General features: G+C 39.3%; 1 protein-coding gene across 1 annotated transcript; it reads right to left on the minus strand.

The window, feature by feature from the left end:
• Positions 1 to 4,934: 4,934 nt before the first annotated feature.
• LOC114536236 (uncharacterized protein K02A2.6-like) lies at positions 4,935 to 5,807 on the minus strand. The gene has a single exon (XM_028557564.1). It carries the CDS (start codon positions 5,805 to 5,807, stop codon positions 4,935 to 4,937), a length of 873 nt encoding a protein of 290 aa, XP_028413365.1.
• Between the last annotated feature and the right edge of the window lie 6,603 nt (positions 5,808 to 12,410).

Consider the following 12,410-nt stretch of genomic DNA (forward strand, 5'->3'; position numbering starts at 1 on the left):
CGCCACACTTCATGCACAATGCAGTAAAGGAGAAAATGAGGTGTTTCAATCTAGCTTTTAGACATACTACCGACAAAGTGTGGTTTTGTGACGTGAGGCAAAATATATATATAATATCGGAATATTATACAAATTTTTGCGGGGTAATCCGTACTTTAGTGATTGAAATGGAGTCAGTCAACTGATAACCGCAGTGATTCCTTAGATTCCTTAGATTCCTTCACTTTACGCGACCAAAAGCGGTCAAATTTTGAGTAGAAATGGGGTATTTTTGTTCAAAAATAAAGCGGTGAAACTGCATTTTCCATGGCAGGCAGATATAAAATAACTTTATTTACACTTGAAACCGGAATTTCTGAAGACTCGAAAATACTTGTCTGTATACTGGAATTCAAAAGAGCCCCTTTAAATAGGGCAGAGTATGCTAATGTTGCACGGCGATAATTGTCTCATAGGTCTATCTTGACTCGAAGCATTGCAGCTTCAGACTAAAATAGATTCTTTGGTAGTTAGTTAAAAGTACAGTAGATAATATTTTCGTTGCACTATACCAGTTTCGTCAACGTGTTCTCGGGGTTCCTTTGAATTTTCCGATATTGAGTGGTTTGAACCAGATGCGTTTGCTGATTTTCATTTTTTCCTTTTCCTCCTTCCATGCTGCTGCAAAATAGAAATTGAGCCGTTCATTGTTTGCAATATTCTACTATAATAATACTGTATATAGTAATAGCTTAATAACACTTTGCATCAACAGATATTGCATGATCTATATACCATTGTCTTTGATCATGCATGCATTACAGTGAGCGTATTGCAGACCGCTGGTTCTTTTATATTTGCTGTTATACAAACAATACTAAACAAACACTGCAGATTCACATGTGATAGATCAAAGTCATATTTCACATCAAAACAGTCTCGTGGAATGTTGTTTACGAATATAGAAATATTGAAATAGCGCGCACATCCGGGAAAATAGGTAAATCAATTACGATTTTGTGGCATTTCACTCGATGTAGGTAAATTCAAAAGGTTTTTAAAGTGTCTTAATTTCAAGTGAAATCATACACAACTCAATTCAAGCCAGGAACAGTTGAGAAAAATTAGTCAACTATCGGTTCTCCGGTTAGCCTACGTAGACCCATCCATCACGACGTAGGCTATCCTCCGGTAGGAATCGAACCTACGCTTATACTAACATGCATATAACTTAGCATCAAATGTGGTATAACAACTGCCTAAATTACACAAAACACTTCTCGACGTTTCGACCTGAGGACGACGTTTCGACCGAGAGTAACTCTCCTGACGAAGGTCCTCAGGTCGAAACGTCGAGAAGGGTTTTGTCTATTTAGGCAGTTGTTATACCACATTTGATGCTAAGTTGTTTAAAGACGCTGCCACGCTGCTCCCTGGTTATGTTGGAACATGCATATACCTAGTTTTAAACGAAGCGTGGACGACGTCTGAAGGGCAACGTTTGAACTGCATTTTTCTTACAAAATGCTGGTAAATATACTATAATATCAATGAAAACACTAACAATTTATAAAGCCTTTTCATATTTTCACACGTTTACTACGAACCAAGACAAAACACGTCTTAAGGCCGGCGCACACTAGAGCTATGTGCTTAGCAAAAAGTCATTCGTGGCCATCGGCGTAAGCCAGTTGCTCTCGTGTGCGGGCGACTTTCCGGCGATTTTTACGAATGACGAAGTCACTGGAAAAGTCGCCCCACACAGAGCAACTGGCTTACGCTAATGCCAGGAATGACTTTTTGCTAAGCACATAGCTCTAGTGTGCGCCGGCCTTTAGCAATACCATATATATCTACATCTAGCTACTTATTACTCAAGTATAATGTTACCGGTAGTGTTGCCATAACTTGTCACAAAGGTCAGAGGTCTCTATACTACAACACTATACTCAGTCTATAGGCTTATTCGCACTAATATTTACAAGGGATAACACATGAAGACAACAGCTCTAATAATAACAATTCATAGAAGCGATCAATCTACTACATAAAATTCTTGTCCTTTTATTAACTTTCGCTGGCCTTCTGATCTTTGCTACACATTAAACTTTCATATACATACATGGCAGTGGCAGTTTACTACGCACTTCTGGACGACATTTGGGATCAATAATACCCTTGTGTTTCTTTGTGCTTCTCGTCAACTGGTGGATACCTGAGAAACCCCAAAGTGAGATTACTTTCGATTTTACTGATTTATTAATATCATATATTATTCATGTTATACATGGGCTGAATGAAGAGCAAAGCTTGGTAGTTGGTACAATTGTATTGCCCTAATTTGAATTTTAAATTCCTAGGTCGATAAAAATGATTGATTTTTCTGCACAAGGCTAGTTTATTCGCGCGACGAAGCGATTGGTCTGCAAAAATCAGTCGCCGGCTCGCCGCAAAAAAATTCATACGAAGACAACATCTATGTAAACAATGTAGATCTCCAATTACTTTCATTATTTGAATGCAAATTGGATTGCAAAGTGCTGAATAAGATCAAAATTTAAGAAGGGTTTATATTCAGGTGAAATGCAACTAATTTTAAAAGTAAGGTGAAAGATTCACTTAGATTCACTTCAATCTCACCCAGCAGAACTGATTCAGGTCAGACTTAAAATCGTAGCTACGTCACTACATTAAGGAAAATGAATATAATGAAGTGGAAGCTTCAACAACATAAAAACAGTGTACTTTAATATCCCAATTGCTAATAGTTTGAAAAGCTCTAAATTTCCATTTTAATGCAACCGTTTGTCAAAATACAGCCTTGCTTGACTTCCTGACTTTTATCCATTATTTTTATAGTTTTGGCTTTCTGCCTTTCTTAGATTCTCTATGCCTAGAGATATTTAGTTTGTTTGCATATAACTTTCTGCCATTTTGTTTTGTCCATTACCAGAAATTTGTGACATGATAATTTGCATGTATACTAATTTGCATTTAACTTTCAGCATAATGGCCTTCAACATTTACTATAAAATATGTATAGTAAATATACAAAACTTAAAAATGCCGTTGACCTAGACCTTGCCTACTGTTTGCCGACCTCTAGATCGGTCGAGCAGCTGTTTAGAAACGTTTTGGTGGCCGAATTTTTTTGCTTGGGCATTTCTGTAATCTGCCAAATTTAAAAATATTTGCTCAAAGTTTTGTCCGTGTTCTGTCAACGAACTTATAAAATCGCTCACATTGATTCGAATATTTCGATTCAGGTAGTTGATGAATTGACGTTTAATATACCAAAAAAGTTGTTAAAGATATTGTCTTTCGTATTTGTGTATAAACTTTTCTGTACGGCTCGGATTTTCACTGCAATCACTTTAAAAAATATTATCAGTCTTATCAGGAACTTGAACAATACGAAGGCTATATACACATTTGTTCACAATCAGTTGGCCGAACGTAGAAATACCTAAGGTAAGTAATTCGATCATTAAAACGTTGGGAAACGGCTGTTCTATTGACCCAGAGGTCGGCAAACAGTGGGCAAGGTCTAGGGCAACGACATTTTAGGGTTTTGTATATTTACTATATGTATTTAATAGTAAAAGTTGAAGGCCATTATGCTGAAAGTTAAATGCAAATTAGTATAAATGCAAATTATCATGTCGCAAATTTCTGGTAATGCATGTAATAATTAATCTCATTATCTCAACATCGTGAACCATTTTGTGTGAAACTGGATGCGTCTGATGATGTAAAAAAAGTAAATGAAACCATTTCAATTCCCCAAGTTCAACAACAAAGGAAAACAATGTTGTGATTTTGACAATATGCTATGTTCAAGTCCAGATAAGATTTATTTTTCCACGAATCTCGTCTTTCTAATTAATTTCGATATAGTTGTTTTATCTCCGTAGAAAAGTTCGACTGTGTCAATGTTCATCAACGAAAGGATCCCTCAACGCCTCGTGAGCATAAGGTCTCATGAATTTTGTGATTGATCAGCCTCGACACAAAATTTTGAGCTTTGCGATCACCAAGTTTCTTCAAATTAACAGAGTTCCCTTTTGATATATTTCTCATTCGATCAAACCTGGAACCAAAAGGGTGTTCACCTTTAGTTAAGACGTAGAAAGCAATCATACCCGCGACCTGGACATCTGATTTCGTTTTGAAACGACTTTTTTCATCTTTCTCAATTGCTTGAGCTACTTCCGATGGCATCCATCCAGGAGTACCTTTGGCGAATGTTACAACTGTTGTTTCATCGTCATTCAAAATACGGCTTATTCCAAAGTCTGCCAATTTCATGTGACCTTCGATATCAACCAGGACGTTTGAAGGTTTTAAATCTCTGTGCAATATTCCTTCACCATGAAGAAATTCAAGTCCTGATAGAATTTCTCTAGTCATTCGTGGACCATGCTCTTGTAGATGTTCAATACTGCATGCATGAACAAGTTCCCTCAAGTTTTCCTCGCAAAGATCAACAATAAGATACATGAACTCATTGCCAGAGTGAAAATAACGATAGCTCACTATAAATGGACAGTTTTTCGTTTCAATGAGACTCATAATTTCCTTTTCGTTTTCAACTGTTTTATCCTCACTTTGTGTTGTGTTTTCTTGTCTTGATCTAAATCTTAGATTCATTCGGATTGCAAAGTATATCTTTACTATAAGTTCTGATATTACAAAGAGAAGCTAGGCTATTTATAATACATACAAACCCGGAAGTAACTAGCCGGATGCGAGATATACAACATCCTCCTTTCTTAAAAGATATATATATATATATATATATATATTTTTTTTTTCTTTTCCTAAATTTTAAAAAACTTATGATCTAAAATACTTATGCTGAAATTGTCTTTATCAATTGTTCTACTTTATCTAATTTATTTTAATTCTATTTAATGATATTATCTACTTGTATATTATTCTGTCCGGCTTCTTTACTATGCGACCTGTCTCACATCACCCTGGTTGCCTCCACAGGCTGCACGATTTATCAGTTCAGGTGTCTTCTGTATATCAGGCTTGATTAACTGTCTATTCCTCCGTAACTGAACTCCGGATCCATCCTCTGTAATATAAGAACGAGGAGTTGGTCCAAAACCAACTACTCTCGCTGGACTCCACGTTTTGTTAACAGGGTCTTGAACTTGTACCGCTTGATTTTGAAAGAGATTTGGCTTCTCCTTCGAATCCCTGTTATATAGATTTACTTGTTTCTTTTGTTGTGTTAATAACAAGTCTCTGGTTTCGTACCGATCGCTTGGTGGATGAATCTTTACTGGTAATGTTGACTTGAACATTCTTCCATTTAGTAGCTCTGCTGGAGATTTGAGTGTTGTACTTAACGGGGTAGAACGCAACGACAGTAATGCAAGACTAGGATCAGCTCCTGATTCCTTGCATTTCAACAGGATCTTCTTCACAGTTTGGACCTGTCTCTCAATGAAACCATGCCCCTTTGGGTAATGAGGTGACGAAGTGACTACTTTAAAACCATATCTCTTCGCTAGGTCTTGAAATTGGGCAGAAGTGAATTGAGATCCATTATCACAAATGAGCGTTTCTGGTATGCCTTGCTCAGAAAATATCGATCTAACCACATTAACTACAGTGGTTGCTGTTAAATTATTTAATTTCTTCACAAATGGAAATTTCGAGTAATAGTCAGCAATAACAATGTACCAGAAATTATTTACCTTAAACAGGTCTGCGCTCACAGTATGCCATGGTCTTGGCGGTACTTCGCTTGGAATCATGGGTTCCTTTTGCTGTGAATTCTGGAATTTCTTGCAGGCACAACAGGACACCACCATACTCTCAATCTCTTTATATATACCGGGCCAATAAACGCAGGATTTTGAACGGAGTTTGCACTTCTCCATCCCTTGATGACCACTATGGATTTCTCGCATTATCTTCTGCCGGAGTGATTCTGGAAAAATTATTCTACTGCCTAAGAATAGAAGTCCTTCTTGGATAGAAATGTCATCTCGGTTATTCCAGTAAGGCTTTACTGCTTGCTGTATTTTCTTTATGCTATCAGGCCACCCTTGTATAACTTGCTCGCTGAGTATTTGAAGAGTTCCATCTCTAGCAGTTTCTTCTTTTATCTGTTGGAGCTCGACAGGTGGAAATTCTACTAGATGATGAATTTTCACACGCATTCCTGGGATTTCGTCTCCCTTCCTTGGTGACAGTCTCGATAGGGTATCTGCCTGGCTTGTATTTGATGATACAACCGTATGGTTGCAATCGTAGAAGCATTCTTTGAAGTCGAGGAGGTGCCATGTCGAGATTTTTCTTCTGGATCTGTTCCAAAGGACGATGATCACTTTCCACAACGAATTGCCTCCCATATAAGTAAGTGTGGAATTTCTCACATCCATATATCACTGCCAATAACTCACGCTCGATGTTGGCGTACCTACTCTCAGCAGGGGTTAAGGCTTTCGATGCAAACGCAATGGGCTTGTTCTCTTGTAATAGAACGGCTCCCAAGCCTTTACTTGATGCGTCTACTTGTAGCACAACTGACTTGCTTCTATCGTAGTAGGAAAGTGTAGTTTCTGTGCTTATTTGACACTTGAGTATGTTAAAAGCTCTTGTATGTGACGGAGACCATTGGTAATCAACGTTATCCCGGATTAACTCTCTCAAAGGTGCCGTGTGACTCGCCAAGTTGGGCATAAATGGCGCTAAATAGTTGACCATTCCAAGGAACGTGTGAAGTTCTTTCTTATCTTTGGGTGGTTCCATGTTCTGTATGGCTATGACCTTCTCTGGATCAGGTTTGACTCCATTCGCGGTATATACCATACCAAAAAAACTGCATTCAGCGGTCTTGATGATGCATTTCTCTCGGTTGAGTTTGATGCCAGCCATTCTTGTACGTTCCATTGCATCATGAAGATATAGATCGTGATTTGACTCATCTTGGCCATGGACTGTGATGTCGTCCGCAATCCCAGCACCAAGACAGTTCCGATAGACTTCATCAATCTTGAATTGGAAGACATCCTGGCTCATTCGAAGACCAAACGGCATTCTTAGGAATCTATATCGACCATTTGGTGTATTAAATGTGGTTAGATATGATGATTCATCATCTAACTTAACATTCCAGTATCCATTACGAGCGTCTAATTTGCTGAATATCTTAGCTCCAGCTAACTTTGGGGTGATTTCCTCTAAGGTGGGTGTTGGATAGTGGTCCCGCATAATTGCTTCGTTCAGGTCTTTGGGATCCAAACATATCCGAAGCCTTCCATTAGGCTTCTCCCTTATAACTATAGAATTTACCCACTCGGTTGGTTTTGTTACCTTTTCTATTACACCCCTCTTTTCCATCTCGTCAAGTTCGAAATTTAGTTTATCTACCAGCTCTAATGGTACTTTACGAGGCGCATGAATAACTGGTTTAACTTTAGGATCTAGGGTTATATGGTATGTGTAATCTTCAAAACATCCAACTGACCCATCAAAACATTCTGGATACATCTCGATCAGATTCTCTTTATCCTTTATACGAGGACGGTCTGTGATTGGCACAGAGGGTTTAATATAACTTCTAGACCGACTTTGTTGCTGATTTACTATCTTTGCTTGATCCGCAAATCTAATACTCTTAGTGGACTTAACTTTCTCTTCACTAGGCCCCTGGGCAACACCTTGAGGGATGTTTCTTCCTTGTACCACTTTTGTTTCCAGCGCACAATGGAGTGAAACCAGTCCAAGGGCTCTACACGCTTTTATTCCCAATATAGCTGGACCTACTGCATCAGTTACATAAAAAACACAATTAAATTTTCCCCTTTTGTGCTGACATGGTATTAGTACTTTTCCAAATTGGGTAATCTCATATCCCCCATACGCAGTTAAGATAACCTCACTTCTTTGTAGAGCACCGTCCCTGGGCATCCCTTCTGCATTAATGAAGGAATGTTTAAAGTTCTCCAGGAACGACTACCACGAACACACACAACCCTAGCGCGAAGAAGAGCGAAAGCTATCTTCTTACGTAACCAGTTGAGAACTATGGAGGAACTAAAGTTCTTTTTCTCAGCCAGTTTGCCTGCTAGGAACGAGAGGAAGTGAGAAGTCTCCCTTCCACATCCACCATAGGCACTAAAAACGACTGGGGTGAAGGAGCCATGTTCAACTTCAACAATTCTTTGATTATAATGACGTTTCTTCTCACGTTCGTTGGCGTTAAACGAGCTGGTAAGAGTCTGGCGGCGATGTGTCGAAGCGTAAGGATTAAACACCCTGTCATCAAAAAATGCTTTTTCACATCTCTGCCAGAAACCTCTCGCAGCTATGTCCACTCTAGCATCATCGGCAGAATTAGCACTGGATGGAAGTACTTCGCCAGTTAAAGGAGCAAGAGCAGGTTCAGTAGAAACGTCATAGGCCACGTCGTCTATGGCAGAAGCGAGAAGGTCACGGATTTCGTCATGTCGTCGATGAATAAAACCTCCTTTCAGGCACGACAAGGCATGGTCCACGGTGAAAGATTTTCCACAAGCGCAGAAGGATGGAAGGCGCTTCAATGGCCACCGATAACGCATATAGATTGCGTCAAAGAACTCTGGTTTCGTGAAGACATACCCTTCATTAGCAAGTGGCAGTGCTGTCAACCAAGCTGAGGATCCCTTCAACTGGGCTAGATCATTTGCTCGAATTTGCTCTTCACTCATACTTGATCTCAAGTTCTGCAAGACCAGCTTGTTTTGGGCATGTCGATGATTAATTATCTCACGGCGCAAATCGTAGATGGATGCTCCATTTTCATTTGCTGGAGCGTCATCATTCTGATGGACGATCTTGCTTGAGAGATTTTGACAGATGGTCTTTGAGTTCTCATTTTCTTCATCGCACAGGTCGGAGAAGATAGGTATTCCAAGACCCCCCATTCTCGTCGGCAGTGACAGTAACTTCCTCTCATGGATGGAAACACTACGGTTGTCTAGGAGCGCTGGCAGGAGCTTCAGGCTGATGGAATCATCTACCACTCGCATCGCAGTCTTGATACCTGGAACAGTGCGTATATGGTAAGTATAAATCTGTGCCGAAACCCTGATACAAATGCAGCATATGCAGCTTGGGGCTCAAATTTAGCAATTTCACTTAAAATGTAGATTTGCTGACACCATTTACTAACTAAAGACGAGATGTACTTATCTTTCCCATCTTCAGAGCCAAGATATCCTCCAAGGTACTTATGTCCTTCAGTTGTTATACGAACACCAGTTCCTGCGAACATCTCTTTGGCGGTCTGCTCCAGGTGCGGCTTCACAATCAACCAGGATTTGTCAGCACGCGGATAGTAACCAAGACGGGGACCAGAAATATCAATGTTCTTCCACCAGGAACGCAAATGAGCAAGTGTACCAGCACCACTAAGGTCATCAGCAAAGGCAACATGTCGAACATCGCTAGCTTCATCAGATTTAATCAACTGCAGCAAGGGTGTAATGGCAACAGCATACAGCGGCATGGCTAATGGATCACCCTGTGTGGTACCTTCTGCAGAAGTAATTTCTTTCCCTCCTTGGAAAAACAATCTTGATGCTGTGACATAACAGTTGAAGGTGTAAATTGCCATGGCAGGACAAATGTACTGAATGTTGTGCAACATGATTCTCCGGTTAATTGAGTTGAATGCGTTTGTGGCATCCACCAATAACACAGCATCCGTTTCATCTTCTGCAAAGATTTCTGACATGGCATGAACTGCCGCCTCACAGCCAGCTGGTTGTCCAGCACAAAGCTGAACATCACCTGCACTTTCCATGATTTGAGGCTTGATTGCAAAGATAATTGACTTCCCGATGATCCTACGAAGCACCTCACCAATTCCGATGGGACGAACACCTGGGTTCTTATCCAGTGGTATTAAGCGACACGCCAAAAACGCCTCCAAACTTGTGGTCTGATCTGGTTCAATATCAACCTTCCGTGTTGCAAGTGTTCTCGCCATTAACGCAATCGCGGATCGCAGATCTCTTCCAGCGTCCCCATAATTGCGAGACACTAAAATATGCCGCCAGCCAAGTGCATCAAGACCAGAAGGACCAGCTGTCCTATTGCTGACACCATGGCATACAAAATGGTATGTCTAGGAGAAAATACATATATACACCATGTATATATGTATATACATGGCATGCATATACACCATGTGTCTGATGGTTGTACGATACATAATCATACAACCATCATGCATATAAACTTAATATAAATCAATCATGCCATGTTGATATATGATCGACATGGCATGCATATACACCATGTGTCTCATGGTTGTACGCTAATTAAACCAATGCTAATTAAAGCGACGCTAATTAAAGCAACTCTAATTAAAGCAACGCTAATTAAAGCAACGCTAATTAAAGCAACTCTAATTGAAGCAACGCTAATTAAAGCAACGCTAATTAAAGCAACGCTAATTCGAACACCGAATTAAAGCAACGGTAATTCGAACACCGCCTCATTCACTCGCGTTTGGTATGTTTCGCCATTTAATTGTTTTACTTGCTCGCTAGCGACTTGAACTTTTTTCATCCTGCCAATTATTTGAATGGTAAATTCCCTGAGGCCAGTGTAACGGCCGCAGCGCAAGTTCTATGTACATTTGAAAACGATGACGATTTTGCTTACGTCACGACGCGTTGTAAAGTTCGAAGAAACAAAATGCAAAACGCAGAGACAAAATTATATATTTTACAGGCAACAAATTAATTGTCTTGACCAAGTAACACTGCTTACTCGAGGATCATTAGACGTTGTCGATTATAGTTGTCGTAAACTAAATAACAATAAGATATTGCCAATTTGCCATTGAGTTACCGCATTAAAAACCAAATATACTTGCTTGTGTTGTACTCATCTTGGAAATGACGAAATACAAGTATAAATATTTCCAATTTCCCATTAAATGTCTACCATTCTCTTGCACAACCCCCCGCTTTAAGAATAATCTGATCCCCGGAAATGCAGTATGTTTCCTAGAATGCCGACAGACAAAAAATTTTTGCAAGTCGAGATTTCAGTTGACTTTACACTTCTCGGCCAAAGAGACTGCGCACGAGTAAATGTGAAAAACTTCATGTTGCGTCAGCAAGCAGCAGTAAGTGGATTGTTTTATTCTTTCGTAATGCACGAGTTTAGTTTTTTCATACCATTGATATATTTCTGCATTTCATCTATGCAAGACACGTTTTCGAATGTCCCAGCTGCTTCCATATAAAATATAAATTGAAGTAATATGCGAGTTAAACTGTTTATATCCTTATTTAAATGAATGAATTAAAGATGTGCAGAAGTGAAGATCTTTGCTTAAGATTTCCAGCAGCAATTTTTCCTTCTGATAAGAACTCCTAGTGCTAAATATTTATAGAGATGGACGTTGTAAACTAGGCGATCGTTCGACTTTAGTAATTAAAATTGCTAAACTATACGTTAACAAAGAAGGTATACACAAACTAAAACAATTGTAAAAATCAACTTAGCTACATAACAGTCCCGCTTGTCGAGGCGACGCGCAGACCACGATATCCATGCACTATTGGTGCGACTACGAAATACTTATAAACGAGCACCTTTTTTTAGTACTTTACGACATGAATTTTAAGTGCGAGTGTGCTTGACGAATGCACAGAACCAACTGAGTGAAAAATGTAATTTTCGCAAAGTTTGTTTAATTGTAGTGCGAACGCTGGCGAAAAGAGTTCTGTTGCCGCAAGAACGATCTGGATCAACATCGCGAAATCGATCTTACAGCAAGCTAAGTGTAAAGATCACTATATCAATATTTCGAAGACCAAGACGAGTCATTTCGATTAATGATATTGTTAAGTAGGTTTTTATTTCTATATACGCGAGGTAGGAGATCTTTACTATGAAGCTATTAACTAATGATCTTAATATATGTTTGCATCTGGATGCTCTTTTTCTCTTCTTTTGGATATTCGTCGTTTTATTCGTGTCTTCTTTGTATGTTCTGTACTGTAGAGCTTCTTAACGTTCCACATGCATGTTTTTTACTCCGTTAGTCCACCGAACTTCTTGATTCACTGACGATTCTGGTTTACTCCGTTGGTCCAATACGTTGCTCCACTGAAGGTTCGGGTGTTGTGCACGCTCTTTTACGGTAAAGGTTGAGGGAAACTTGCTCACGTCATCAACCAGAGTGGGCTGATTCTTTTCCAGCCAATCAGCGTTGTGAGTGTAAAGTGTGAGTTAGCGTTAGAAGCTCGCTCCAGCTCTCATATCTTGTTTATTTAAGGCGTTGACGCACTAGTCGCGTTGATCTTTATCTCAATCTATCAATACCTAAAAATGTTCACAACTTAAAATATTTATCATCAACCACTATTAAAATTTTCAAACATTGCTTCTGTGAACCTTATTTTACA

This window comes from Dendronephthya gigantea, unplaced genomic scaffold (assembly GCF_004324835.1).
Source record: "Dendronephthya gigantea isolate DGI-Jeju-01 unplaced genomic scaffold, DenGig_1.0 000132F, whole genome shotgun sequence".
In the NCBI taxonomy this organism is placed as follows: domain Eukaryota; kingdom Metazoa; phylum Cnidaria; class Anthozoa; order Malacalcyonacea; family Nephtheidae; genus Dendronephthya; species Dendronephthya gigantea.